The 15,180-nt window shown below is 41.7% G+C and overlaps 1 protein-coding gene across 1 annotated transcript in view; it reads left to right on the top strand.

Annotated features, from left to right (window-relative positions):
- Positions 1–15,180, top strand: part of PTPRT (protein tyrosine phosphatase receptor type T) — a 460,489-nt gene that overhangs the window by 401,026 nt on the left and 44,283 nt on the right. The window contains exons 17-20 of the mRNA XM_059827326.1: positions 4,529–4,576; positions 6,818–6,966; positions 13,269–13,346; positions 13,545–13,580. Coding sequence (XP_059683309.1) covers positions 4,529–4,576; positions 6,818–6,966; positions 13,269–13,346; positions 13,545–13,580 — 311 coding nt within the window. The remainder of the gene's footprint in view (positions 1–4,528; positions 4,577–6,817; positions 6,967–13,268; positions 13,347–13,544; positions 13,581–15,180) is intronic.

Genomic DNA, 15,180 nt, shown 5'->3' with positions numbered 1-15,180 from the left:
ACAAGCTCAGGAGGCCTCTATTCCTAACTTGCAAAGTCATCATGCAGGATTGACATCATTTTGTGTACTTTTACCCATCATTAAAAGTTAGTTGCTTACAATTTGAGATCCTCGTACAGAACTTGGTTTTGTGATGGGAAGAGAGGGATGTGGAATTAGGAGTCCTGGTGCACTCATTGCATCACTGTCACCAGGGTGATGCATGAACCCTTTCAGAGGAGTTACTCTGTATTTACACCAATACAAATGTTGTCTTAGGTTTGTACAGAATTGCTAGCTCTGTCACACTGCACTTAAGTTTAATGCATTGTAAGATACGATGTGCAATGTAAGATAGCAACCCGTCCACGTCTGAAAGTTTTTGCTTCTTTTCCTCGCTGAAGCTGTAAAGCACAGACAGCAATTCATCTGGTTTAAAGGAGGTTTTGCATTTAATGACAGACACCTCTTTTGAAATAAGATTTTTCAACTGCAGCAACCCATATCAAGGCTTTATTATTTCCTCACCAGGAAAAGGAATGGAAATGTTTTCTCTGTGTGGGTTCGTTTGTTTTGTTCTGTTTTGTTTCCTTCTCCTGGGCTGGGTAGTAGTTGCAGAATGAAATTTAATCAAGAGTGATATCAGACCAGAGAAGTATTTCTGGAGATACATAGATTCGTGTATGTGTTACAAGCACTCAGATTAATGTTATTTATAAGAAAAGGGCACTCAATGGCCAATATGTTGTCTTCCTTTTCCCCTGAACTGGCCAGAGTACTGAGGACACGATTGCAATGTAGGAAGCCCCTTCAACTCCCATTTCATACCAATTTTAATTGTTGTGGTGGTTTCAGCCAGGAGTTTCTTGTCATGGGAGAGGTTCTGTCAAAGGTATTAAGTTAAATTTATACTTGCATTTTCTGAAATAACAGAGTTTGTGCTGAATTTATTTCCACCGTCTGTGGAACATTTGAAAAGAAATAAAACATTTTTTTTATTTATAGGCATACCTCTGTATAACCACATACATATATAAATATCTCCATAAATTTCCATGGATGGTGGGATCTGCCTGCACAGGTCAGCTTGCTAAATCAGAATTTTAAGAAGAAACTGGTTTTCTCATTAGATGCTGGAAAAAAAGAATCATGAATCAGTGGTTATGCCAGTTAAAAAAAAAAAAAATTAGAACCCATAAAGTAAGTGAGATTTTATTTAGAACATGTCTGTGTGGTGGTTGCAAGCCTAAACTTTGCAGAGGGCAGTGTTTGCTGACTGTCTATACCAGCACATACTTATACTGTATGGCTCTTACATGCACCTGTCTTGTCTCAAGTTTGCATGGTTGTAAGTAAATGTCCTCCACAAATAGTGTTTCATTTGATCAAGTAAAGATTAGAGAGCACAGCCCTACATTTTTCAAGACCCCCCATGTTTGTATACACACAGTACAAAATATTCAGAGCATCTTTTGAGTTATATCTATGTTGCATCACTTTCTTGTGTTAGGTGAAGTTTGCTGGGTAAGTAAAAGTGGTGTGGCTGCTCCTTGCTCTTCACTTCGCCTTTCCTCTGGTGAATTCCCTCTGCTCCTGCAGTAACCTGCCCTGAGTTTGGCTTCACCATGGCAGGCGCTAAAAAAAGTGCAAGTAAAGCTGTCTCTACACTTGCCTGTAAGTGGAGGATTTGCCCTTCACAGAATCACTAAGGTTGGAAAAGACCTGTAAGATCATCAAGTACAACCTTAAAAAAAAAAAAAAAAAAAAAACACACACACAAAAAACCAACAACTAAAAACCAACCCACCCAACACCACACAGCACCATGCCCATCAAGCCACATCCCACAATGCCACATCCACACGCTCCTTGAATACCTCCAGGGAGGGTGACTCTACCACCTCCCTGGGCAGCCTCTTCCAATGTTTCACTACTCTCTCAGTAAAGAACTTTTTCCTAATATCCAGCCTGAACCTCCCCTGGCACAACTTGAGGCTCTAAGAAGCAGTAAGCTGCCTATGTGCTTAGGCCAGAGAACATTTCTCAGCTCTGCCGAGGTTACGGTCTGCACACAGGGAGCATGGGATGAAGTGCCGTTCGGAGCAGGAGCGGCGGAGCACGGGGAGGAGATACCCCAGCTGCCAGGAGGCTGCGCTGCTTGTAACTCCGGTTCCTCTTGCTCTCTCTTTAAAGACCTGTAGTGACCGAGGTTTCGCAGCCTACCTGCCCGGTTGGCTTGAGAGATGGGCAGGCTCTGCGGCATACGGTTTTGCCAAAGTTTAGAATGAACTGCCCTTCCCATAGCTTAGCCCGTTACTGTTTTCCCAGCCCCGGTAGACAGGGAGAACAGCTTTGCTGTGGTGTCTTTTCACGTGTTTGAAGACCTATCAACCCTATTTGATTTTCTTTTCTCTAGATTAAAGATCCATATTTCTTTTGGCCTTTGCTTGTAGGTCATGTTTTCTAGATTTACCTTTCTTGGTCTGCTTTTGTACGTGTCCCTTTAGCGCACGTCTTATTTGAAGTGCAGTATTGCAGCAGAGGCCCTACTGATCCTCGATCAGAGCAACAGGATTACCTGTGGCTTGCAGACCATAGTGCCATATATAAGCCCTCCCTTATTTTTACACCAGCGTGAAACTTTCAAATTGAGTTTGTGATCTACTACAGGTTTAGGGGACAGAGATCCTTTTCAATGGAACTGCTACGTAACCGGGGCTCCCAGTTGGTTATTTGCATGGCTGATTGCTGCCTGCCTTGAATTTGTGCAGATTTCATCATAAATAATATGTGTACTCCTAGCAGGCTGCTGCGCACAAATACCTAAAAGGAATTGTATTTTGTAGCTTTCTTAAATTGCTTATTGAAAATGAGGGCAATATGCAATTCTTGTCTGTAGGAGGAAATTTCATGTTTAACTTACGTAATCTATACCTAATGTCTAAATTACCTGTGCATGCAAATCTACATTATGGTGTATATAATCCATCCTTGTGAAACATCTAAAATTAAATCTGTCAACGTACATGTACAAGAGCTCTTCAGGAGTGGCAGTTACAGATTTAACATTCATGCATGTAAAATTGATATAAAAAGTTAGAGAAGAGTTTGAAGCTGCTTTTAAAATATAATCTCTGAAGTTTATCCAAACCTCTGCAAAACAGGAGTCTGATCCTGCAGATACATCTAACTGAAAATATTGCTTCAGCTTTCCGATTAATGCCCATAGCAGTAAATGCTTTGATACTAAGTTTGCATTCCTTGACTGTTAAACTGGAACTCCCACAATTTTAATGTAGTGCTTCAGCATTTTATGTCTATTCTCTGTTAGTAGACGTTTCAAGAATAGCTGAATCAAATCTCCATCTTTTTTTTTCTTTTTTTTCCCCCAAAATTCACACTTAGTTTAGGTTCGCTGCCAATAGTTCTTCGCCTTGCTTTAGTTGGGTTAGCTTCAACTGCCTGATTATACAGCTGGTTTCATTTTTTTATTGTGCTTTGAGCCTCTTTCTGTCTCATTCCTCCTGTGTGTGTATAGTGCCTGTAAACACCGCCACTTCATTTACAAGCCCTCTTGAACTGAAAGGGGCAACCCAGTAACCCCCATCCATGGACTCCTGTTTTCTTCTTGGCGCATTTTCCCTACGCTTAAACGTAACCCGGCCATTATTCGCCTTATTCACATTTTGACATTTCAACCTCTTCACCCTGTGTTGGTTGTATCTCAGACTCTTCTTCCAAATATCTGCCCAGTCCTTTATTTCTTCCCCTTTTCAACTGCATAATGCATGAGACAGAACGTGTCTTCTCGGTGCCTGGTGACAGCCTGAGCTGGGTACGCGCTGGCGGCAGCCCGCAGCCGGCCCGTGATTGACACTAACGCACTGGTAGCAGTTTCAGCTGGGTGTTGGAGTTGTGTTTGGGGGAGGCTGGTCAGTAGGGAATGCAGGGGCCGTGTCACTGATGCAGCTTGTCAGTGATTCACAGAGATCTTTTGAAGTGCGCTATTTTTGGAAATAGCATTTCCAGATAAATGCTTTTCCAATTCCAAAGGCATTTTGACATGCTGGGAAGTAAACCTCTACCTAGCTGTGGGTTTAAGTCACATCCCTAATGTTCTAGAAAGTGCTAGTCATTTCATTTTATAATCCTTTCTATGAATTATAATGATGGTAAGGACCAAATAGGCTTAGTCCTGTGCTGCCACTCTATCCAGACACATAAGGAAGGCAGAAAAGGCACATTTAGAAACGGAGCGCCTTGATGTGTCTGGCAAGCTTAGCTCTGAAATCCTCAAAAGAGAGCTCTCTTCCTTTTCCCTCTAAATTTAGATGAAGAATTTTTACATTCTTGGAATAGAGAGGGAGAAAGGTGGAAACTGATAACATGCTGTTGAAAGAAACTTGCAGCGTTTTCAGATGCAGAACAATTTTCTGTGTGGCTTCTCTCTGAACTTGCATAAGCGTTAGCTGGTCCACCTGTGAGCAGCCTGGTTTGTGTGTGCGAGTTAGATTGAGAACTTTAAACTCATGTCACCTTTTCTTTTTAGGCATTCAAGCCAATGTTTTAGGGGCCTCTCTGTCTTCTACAGGACCAGGTAGAACTGCTTTGCATAGGGCTTTTGTAAGCAGGCCTTTGGGGACTAACGGGCTTGGGTTTGGGGTTATTTTTTCCTGCCTAGCACGTGCAGAAATGTTATTGCTCATTCACTGAAAGAGAAAATGAGTTTGCCGATTCCAGCTCTTTGTAGCTTGTTGGCATTTCTGAAAAGATACCAGGCAATGGGACTTACAGATAATTATTGCCACGAATAATTTAATCTGGATTTAATAAGGAAGTCACCCTTTTTGACTCACCATTTTTAAACATCAGTAGTGGTCGTCTATAATGGCTCACCCCAGCAGTCCAGAGTGCTTGTTATTAAGGACTTCTGCATTTTGGATTAGTGTTTCCCACTGAGAAATTTTAATTCCTGTTGCCAGAGAATTCACATAGGCTTGTATGATTAGCAGATCTAAAGGATTAAAATAACCGCATAGCAGGGTTAATACACTTCAAGACTATTGTTGTTACCTCAGGTACCACAGCACAAAAAAAGGGGGCTCCCACGGCTGTAGCTCAAAGTTAATAAATCTGACTGTGCTAACGTTGCTGAACACTGGAAGCAAAGCTTTTAACATCATTAAACGCCAGCTTTTTGCTTCATCACCCAAAGACGGTTCCTCTGTTTGCATCTTCATCTGCAGAAGTGGATACACCACGGAGATTTTGTGAGATCTAAATATGCACTTTGTAATTATGTACCCAATTTGAATAGCTATGGGTTTGAATTGAAACCGCTAACTGTTAAAGGCTGAACCTCAACTGGTTGAGCAGATGAAACAGATGTATTTGTTCAAAAGTTTGCAGCAAACGTTGGACATTTCTTCATAAATCTGTGCTCTCCTGGTCTGGATTAGCAGCTTGCTTTAAAATAGTCATTTCCCACAGACATAGGCAAAGGTTTAAGTTCTCCTTGACCCTTCCTTGCGAATGAGTGTAACTGGCTTAGCGACCCATCTCGTGAAGGGCTGGGGCTCAGCTGTGTGCTTGAACTTGCTTGTAAATGCCGCTCTGACATGTGCTGTGAATAAATAAAGCCTCTTGGAATACGTTGCAAGGGCTATCCTTTTAAGAATCTAATGAAGTTTAAAAGATGGGTAATATTTACCATAAGCATGTCATTTTAGTGGAGAAAAACCTCTTTGCAAATGGATTTAGTTGTTGGGAATTTTTTTTCTTTGAGCTGGAGGAAAAAAAAAAAACCCTAAAGCTCCTTCTTACAGTAATCTGTTTTTCTCCTTTTATTTTGTTTTATTTTCTTATCTACGGAAGTCATGTAAGCAAAGTTCTTTGCCGGTGCTAGGGATTTGTGTGATATTTTTTCAAGGTGTGGGTTGTAGAATGTCACACATTCATTTTTAAACAGTTTTGCTCTGTGATATGAATGAAGCACAGGGCAGTCAAATGTCAGTGGAAGCTTAGCAGCTCACTTTCCCTGCTTCTCTCCATTTTCTTATTATTAACTGTGTTTGCAAAAGAGGAGCCTCTTATGTCCTTGGCTTTGTTAGTGTTTTCAGAGCAGGCAGTGTTTCTGCTTTTGCCGATGTTTTTGATGTCTCCTCAAAATAAGAAGAGACCCGTTTTCCCAGAACAGAGGCATATTTGGACATTTCTAAAATAACTTCAACCTTTAGTTTGCCCCACCCTTCACTGACCATCGATCCTCAGTGCAGTTTGGGGGTGTGTGAGAACCTAGTAGAGGCTGCTGTCCTCGTTGCTCTGCCTGGGGACAGGGCAAATCTCCTGCTCCAGCTCGCAGGTTGCACAGAGTCAGGTCGCGCTCTCCACCGGAGCACTCACAGAAACCCCCCCGGCGCAGGTGCCCCCGTGGGACGGGTGCAGACGTCCTATTTATGTCCTAGCGAGCGGTTCTGATTGCTGCCCTCGTCCCGGGCCCTCTGCTCTTCCCAGAGTGGCTGATGCCCGCTCCAGGGGCTTTGCCTATGCCACCCTCTTCAAGGAAGACATAGCACTCCCACTGCTGGGGTGATGCAGGTTTGTGCAAGATGAGTTACTGGGAGGGACGGCTAAGCAAAAAGACTGGTATCCCTGTATTTATCGTGCTCCGCAACAGTTATATTAAAAAGTTGTGGGGTTTCCTCTCGTGCAGTTTGCCACATGCCCTGCATGTCTGACCCAGTGGGATAATTGTGGTTTTCAAAATATTTTCTCATTGTTTTGTTTTTAATGAGGGAAAACTGACCTTGATTTCTCCCTTCTTCAAAATACCCTAAAGGAAGCTAGCCAAGAAGCAGAAGGAGACTCAGACCAGCACGCAGAGGGAGATGGGTCCCGTGGCTACTTCCGACAAGACCTCTGCCAAACTCAGTGCTGTTCACAATGAAGAAGCTTTTTCTTCCAGCTGCCAAGATGTTAATGGATTCAGTAAGTTTAACTTGCTTGCAATGGATATGTCCCCCTTGGAGAGCTCTAGGTTCTTAAAAGGACCTATTCCTATGGGCACAATAGTGAGGAGCTAGGAATGACAGAGATCGTTGCAAAAGCTCGCTAGAAATCAGTTGTCTGAAATGGCTCTGCCACTGCCCCCATTTTAACTGTCAGCTGGGCGGAGAGCGTTCCTTCTGACTCTAAACCTACTGAGAATAATTTATGACGTCTGTTCTAATAACTACATCAGACAGTCAAAAAGGCACATGTTTATTTGTTCTTCAGAAATATTTTTTCCTTTGTGAGTAGAAGAGTCAGATCAAATCACTTAGCTGACTTGTAGGATGAAATAACATTTTCTGTATGAAATCGTTACGAAAGAAAGCGTGGTCTCCTGGTTAGAGAACTGGAATGGAAAGACAGCATTTCTTCTTTTGTCTGTGTCCTCCGTTTATTCTTCACAGGGGTTCAGTGAAATTAATCTTAGTTAATACTTGTAAACCACTCAGACCTCTGTAGCTGGAAGAGTTTTGTGGGCAAAAGAGCGTAAAGTCATACTTTAGCCTTGCTAGATCCAGATTGAGTGCATGGTGGATTGCATGGTGGATTTGTAAACTTTTTCGTATTAAATAAATTTTAACTTAGACACTATGGGAATGTCACTCCTCCTTTTGACGCTTAGCCTGCTAGTTTGAACAGGGAACAGCTCTGAAACACCAGTACGTACTAAAACTCTTTTGTCTTTATTAAACATCTTTAGTTGAAGTGTTTTTTCCCCTAATTACTGACATGGAAGTGCTTATGGTACAAAATGTGTTTTATCATTGAAACCTTTGTAATCTCAGATTGAGTGGGACAGGCTGAATGAATTCTTCTTTTCCCTCTATCTGTAGGTCATGTCAAATTCCATCTGCATGTGTTGCTACTGCCACTCCGAGTAACATACCTGTGAGATGGATAAATAGGTGTTTGGGACCGTCAAGGCTAGCAGCGAACACTTCTCTCTGATATTAAATTGACTTGAGTCAAGATCTAATTTTCTCGGGTGCTGAGTAGCTATATCTCCTAAAGAGACAGCAAGAGTTGTCAGTGGTTCATATCTTTGAAAGACAGGATAGCAGAGGACAGCATTGTAAGACACATTCTGGGAACAGCAAAGGTAGCTTGTTTAAAGTGTATGGGGAAAATGAAATTCTTAACACTTCCTTCAGAATTTGGATTTTTAAAAGTTCTGGGGTTTTTTCCCAACCAGAAAATAAGAGAAGAGATGAGCCTGTAATGTGACCTCATTTTTTTTTTCCCTTGGTATTTTGAGAGCTAATTAAAACAGCTGAGTCATTTATTTGAAATGGCAACTGTAGAAAATATGTTGTATCTAATTTTGTAAAATAGCATCCCTCCAGGTTTTCTTTTTTTTAAATCAGTTAGTTCTTTGCTTGTCTGACATCACTGCAGATTTTATCACTACCTCCCTCTATAACACAGCCTGAGTCAAGTCATGGGCCGATCCTTTTCTTTTTTCCCTTTTTATATCCGTGAGAAACAATTACCAGTAAGCCTTCGTGGTTTCTCCAGATTTTTTACTGCCAAGTCCAGGATGTTGAGGTATTGGAGGTAAGTTCTCTTCTGTGCAGTAGCGTGCACGTGCTGGTACAGGAATTATATGGGTAAAAGACTTCCTTTTTTAAAAATTGCCTTAATAGAGTTTAATACCTGAGGGTTTCTATACGGGCCTACTCTAACTTTTGAATAACATAATAGGATTATTTCTTAACCTTCCTGCTAACTAGTAGAGTTTTACAGAGGGTTATCCATCATAGCTTTTGAAATTAGCTCTCTGTCATAAGCAGCAGTCAAATTCCTTCTTAAATTGTCCTTTTGCCTCCCAACAGAAAATAGCATTTGCAGGTATCTCATGATAGGTAGTCATCCTCTCCATCGTGACCCTCAGTTATGGGAGCCCCGGTTGACTGTAGCAGTGACATGGAAATAGCCCTCTCCTTTTTGAAGAAAGGCCACCAAGAGAATCGAAGTGTTTTCAATCCCAAGATCACCTTGCCAGCTCACAAAAGCAATAAAATAGAACAAGGCAACTTGTTAAGTCGGAAACCTCACAATTATTGAATGACTTGCAAACAAGTTTATCTCCAGATGACAGTGTCCTTGCAGGGCACGTGTCCCTCCTTCCAGTTTTTCCTTCCTGTCCCAATCATTTTAGTGACTTTTGAGACAGAACAAATTCCATGAGTCCCTATAGAACCTTATTTCTTCCCGTAGTCTCTCCAGCTTGGCCGTTGGTCTGCCTGTGTGGCAGGAGGACTTTTGCCGTTCTTGGGTGACCCCCATCTGCCCTCCTGCTGCAGCCTCCCCGTTTGCTGCCTACAGCGCGGGCAGCCCGCGGGCAGCTCCCACCGGACAGGTCCAGCAACTGTAAAGGAAGAAGCAGTGTCCCCCTCCTCATAGCGGGTGCTGCCTGGCGCTCGGCATCATGAAGGACACCAAAAATGAGCAACTACCTTTCTGCTTATCAGCCCCTCCTTTTCCGAGGGGACATAGACCTGAGTGCTTTTACAGGCACCTCTGAAAAAAGTACGCTGTGTGTATGTAACGGTGATTCTTTCCCACTAAGAGTTACCATCTTCCTGTCTCTGCTGTTGGTAAAAATGCAGATACCTTCACCTACTCGATCTCGGTGCTTTAAGGGGAAATGCTTACATTTTCAACGTAAACTCATGTGGAGGGTGTGACCCGTGAAGTCGTGCTGTTTGCGTGCAGCGGAGTCCTTTGTCGAGGCCAGTGCAGTGCTCAGGAGCACACAGTCCTGTTGGACAGTTGTAGTTTTGAATTTTATCATTTGGCAGAGGTGTTCGTTATCAAATTTAATTACATTCTGGAAGATCTGTAGCCTCTGTGCTGGAACAGGGAGACCTCAGGTCTTGCTGAAAAGAGGAAGAGAAATGGGCATTTATCTTTCCTGGCCCAAAGCAACGCTCCTCATCCCTCTTTCCGTTCTACACTGTTAGTCACTATTCAGGTAGAATTCTTACAAGTACGTACAGGAGTTTAAACTGAAGAGACTTTACAGACTCAGCCTCTGTCTCTGACACCATATGGAATCACAATAGGCGTTTGCTGAAAGGTGGATTACTCCATGGCTATTCCAGCTTGTCTGGTTTTACCCAGGGGTTATGTGGAGGTGAAGGAGGCTCATCACAGTTGTTCATTTTCTCAAATATCTTGCTTTTTAAAAAATAAAAATGTATCCTAAATCCATTAAAGGTAGACGATGGTACTTGCAGTGTTTGAGGCTGCTCCTCAGGTTGCAGGAATATCTGGAAGGCAGCGGCGTTTTCCTCCGAGTGGCACAGTGCAGTCACGTGTAGGCATTGACTCGGGGCAGGCTTATTATGAGACGAGATGACAAACTGAAGACAAGGTAGGCCTAAAATCATCCACCAGCATCTGTGCACTGACCAGAAGGGTGTGCAAGGGGTTGTTATTGCACATAAATTGTGTGCAGTTTGGCAGCCCATCCGTGTGATGGGAGAAGCAGTAGTATATCACCTTAGTGATGACGTACTGATGATACGTCCTGCACAAAGGAACTGCTTTTCTGGCTTTGTAATGCTAAAATGTCATGGATAGGACTTGTCCAGGAGAATGCCATGTCACCAGCATAGCCATCTTGACATCCTTGGCGGGTTTCTGGCAGGAACTGTTTGATTCTGAAGATTTAATCCCTTAAAATGCAGCCAGTTTTGCTAGAGACTGATTTATTAGGGTGTGCTTAACTTTCGTGACATCTCCATTTAGGAGGAGACTGCTTTCCAGACAACCTTCAGGAGTGAGACTGATACAGATTAGGTAGGTTGCTTTAATGTTACAGGCAGAAGCACAGTTTGAAGACAGCATTTTGGAAGCTGTAGGGAACTGAGTTTTGCATTAGTGAGCACTACTGTACAGTTACCGAGTTACTGTGCTTTTTCTAGCGAGAACAAGGAGATAAAAGGAAGCTGTAGGTAAGTGGCAGTCGGGGTGTTCAGGATCGTTTTTAACCAAGAATCATCTAAATTCACACCTTTCCAGAATCCTGCATGTTTTTGTGATGAATGAAATGCAAAGGTCTTTAGATTTGCTGTAAATCACACAGACAATTACATCAAGATCTAGTTCTTATTCCTACCCCATAGATAATTTTCACTCCTAGTTAGGATACCTGCTAAATGCAGTCCAAGGACTTGCAGGATCATGACCATGAGATGTTTTCTTTAGTGAAAAATTCTCAAATTAATAGTAATAAAGCCAAATTTCATCAAAGGCATAAAAGGGGAAAAAAAAAAAACCCACAAAAATCCCTTTGACTGGTTTTCATGCTGGTTTGGGATTTTTGTGGGGTTTGCTAGTTCAGAAAATCTTATGAAAAGCAAGAGAGAATCATTTTCAGAATAGGAAAGAACCTCCACCATTCTACATGCCTAGAGGGATCTGTGCGGCTTCACGTGCCACTCCAGGGAGTATAAAGAGAATTTTAAATGAAGTCTTAATCTCTACCCTGACGTGAAATCCTCTCTGGAAGCGTTTCCTGTGATTGCACACACTAGTGCCTGTAAGAACCTCTGGTTAGGTAGCGGCGCTGTGTACGCATCTCTCGTGACACAAGCCACTACCTGACTGATTTTGAGAATGAGCTCTCCAAAGTTTTGGGAAACTTGTTTTTTGGTGGGTTTTTTTCCCCTTTTTCTTCTAAAGAAATAATCTAGAATTTACCTCCCTGTCTCACAAAAACAGTTCATTTCATAAACCTCAGTTGGTGACATTTTTAATCAAACTCACTGAAGTGAGGTGTATTTCTTCAGCTGCCTAAGTAATTTATCGAGTCTCGCTCCAAGCCCTGACTCTTGACTTGCTCTGTGACCCTGGGCAAACAAATGACTCTTTTTAGACCTTATTTTATACATCTGCAAAAATGGCCATGTTCCAAGTACAGTAAGGGGAGGGTCTGATTTAGACTAACAAACACAGGGGACAAAATGTAAGAGGCCTCAAATGAGAGATACTTTATGGCTTGAAGGCAGATAGGGCAGAAGTCCAGCAGACTAAGCTATGAGAAATTTTATTATTTTAATGTGTTTTCAAGTGGTATAAGTCTGAAAATATGGCAGGAGAATGCAGAACGAGAGCGAGTTCATTTACTGGATGATTATATACTGCTTAGGAAGTAATTCTGCAGACTATGGAACTCCCTAGACCTGGTGACTTCTTTGGTTCACCCCATAGAATAACTTGAAATTTTGAAGTGGTGTTTGCTCTAGAGATACAAAAATTGCTTCTGAAATTACTTTGTATACTGAATTTTATCTACTTCTGTTGGATTATGGAATAGTTTTTCCTGTGTTACCTATTGTCATCTTTCTGATGTACTGAGATTTGTATTAGCTTGTTTCCCGACATTTTGAGGAGGAGATAAATAAATGCCTGTAACTCTAAGAGTGAATGCAGGATGATAACAAAAGAATATGCCTTCAGAAATGATGGATTACCGTAAGAATGTACATGTATGCTATTGTAGATATAAACCAGCCTCATATATTTACTATCAAGAAAAGAATCTATTGTGAAGATGTTAAGCCCTGCCTTCTTTCCATAAACATTTGATTAATATGGAAATAATTTGTGGATTCTTGTCCAGAGGAAGCTAATGCTTTAATGGGAGAAAGCAGGGATGCTTGTCCTGCTGAAAGAACCCAACTCACAGGGAAAAGGATTATAGGATTTGCTATGAACAGTCCTGGGTTGAAGAACAAGTCCCTTGTTACCTTGTATTGTTTTAACAAAAAAAAAAAAAAAAAAAAATTGCTACCCTAGCTGTGTATTTTTGTGGTACATTGTGTTTGAGCAGGCTTATTTTACTGTTAATACTGCATTTGATTCTCTGTAGTTTGTATTTTGGGGGTCATTTCTAAGGATCCTTCTCCTAGAGTCAAAACCATAAGTTGGTTCCTTTGGTTTAAGAAAAAGTGTATCTAGAATATAGTCCTATGTGTGTATCCTGTGTAGGAACACATTGATTTACAATAACTATAATACTATATTTGGGGTCTGGAGTGCTTATATTAAAGAAAATCCATCATGATGACAATGTAATAAATGTAATATGCATGTCAAGATGAAAAATATAATTCATTTTGATAAGCCTTATATATCCCATATTACTGTGTTCTTTGAGGCACATTCTCCCTGTTCTCTTTCTCTCTCTTAATATATGTCTAAAGTCTTTTCCTTATGTCTTTCCTACCTAGCATCACCCTCTCCTTGTTCATTTTCTGTCCAAAGCAAAACCCTTCAGAGCAAATCTTTGTTGAATTCCTACTACTCAGGTACTAGTGCCAGACTTTTCTTTCATTTCTAAATTTTCTTTGCTTTTGTTCATTTCCCAATATGACCTATAGACTGAATCTTCTGAGTGTGAGATACGGCTAACCTTGTTTTCATTTTTTGTAACTTTTTTTCCTATTGATCTTCTGTTGATTTCCATTGATCCGTGTCGTGTGGGTGAACGGAATTCCATCTCAAAGTATCATCAGACACTGTTCCATCGACCACGCTGTTAGGTAAGAAGACAGGTACGGTGTACTGCACTTCATTGGAGAGCAAATGCACTTGCTGCATCTTGAAAATAACTCGGAGAGCACTGTTAAGTGGCTGGGCTCCAAAATCATAATTAATCCTGTGGTCGTGTGTTGTGTTAATTGGAAAGACTTTTGTTTTACTCATGCTTTATTATTGTTATTAATTGGTATTTAATTTTTTTTTAAAGGAAAGAACAGTTCAAAAAATGAAGGTTTAGGAGTTCTGTCAAGTACTTGTTGTTTCTTTTTGTGAATGGGATTTGACATTCTGGGCCAAGTTCCCACGTGTCGCCTTGCCTTCGGCTTAGTTTTGTCTCACGTAGGTGGTTGTGCAGCTGGCATAGCATCATAGAGTGGTTTGGGCTGGAAGGGACCTTTAAAGGTCATCTGGTCCAACCCCCCTGCAATGAGCAGGGACATCTTCAACGAGATCAGGTTGCTCAGAGCCCCATCCAACTGGACATTGAATGTTTCCAGGGATGGGGCATCTACCACCTCTCTGGGCAATCTGTGCCAGTGTTTCACCCCCCTTGTCGTAAAAAATTTCTTCCTTATATCTAGTCTGAATCTACCCTCTTTTAGTTTAAAACCATTACCCCTTGTCTTGTGAGTGAGGCTTAGCTAGGTGTGCCTCAAGGCTTGCGAATGTAAGTGAGGATTTGCATGTCCGAAGCAGGCGGGAGCTTACAGTTTTGGGCTCAGTTGCAAGTTTAAAGGTTATTTGGAGAAATCAGAGGCTGGGTTTGGGCAGGTGGCCCCACCTCGTTCCGTGTATGCTGAGAATTAAATGCTAAATATTTAAGCAGTTTGGTATGGGTTTGAGAGGATAACAAAAAGGCAGGTTCTGAGAGGCAGAGGCTGTTCTCTGGCTGCTGGTAACATTAGAGGGAGGTGTTAGTGTTCAGAATCTCTGAAAATTAGCTTTTCTTGTTCAGGTGATAAATAAAGCATCCAGTGTGCAGCTCTTAGCTTTTGGATTTTTAAAAATAATATGTTTTTACAGTAAGTTAACAGAGACAGCAAAATTGGCAGAAACTGGTAGCTGATAAAAGAAGTTATCCAGAAAGTTACTGGAGGTGTACCCTTGAAAGTGAGTAATAACAGCCTGCAACTTCAGGCTCTCCCTGGAGGCTGCTGCCTGCGTGTGGAATTTGAAGAAGGCAATTCCTCCGCTATGAATCAGAAAGATGATGTGTGGTTGATCAGAATCTAACCAGTGGTATTTATCAGACCTGTCATTTTGGATTATCTACAGTAAATGTTCACTTCCAGACACAGTAATCTACCGTGGCTGCTTTAAACATTACTCTGAACATGTTGAAGGCCCACAGTTAGACGAGGAAGAAATTACAACCGATCGCTTATGTGCCTTGGCTTACAGACTAACAGCCGGGGCACAGAGGCTTGGAGGGGCTGCCACAATACACACATTTATCCTGCTATCTATCAAAATGCTGATGGCAATGAATGAGCCCTCTTTTAACGAGGTGGGGAAGGAAAGGAGTCCTTTATCCAGAAGGTTTGTTCTCATTTCCCAGAGACTCAGTGTTGTCAATAGAAAAGTCTAAAGGTAGATTTCTCT

This window comes from Gavia stellata, chromosome 20, assembly GCF_030936135.1.
Source record: "Gavia stellata isolate bGavSte3 chromosome 20, bGavSte3.hap2, whole genome shotgun sequence".
In the NCBI taxonomy this organism is placed as follows: Eukaryota; Metazoa; Chordata; class Aves; order Gaviiformes; family Gaviidae; genus Gavia; species Gavia stellata.
Note: the sequence above shows the minus strand (reverse complement) of the source record. Positions and strands in the feature narration are given on the sequence as shown.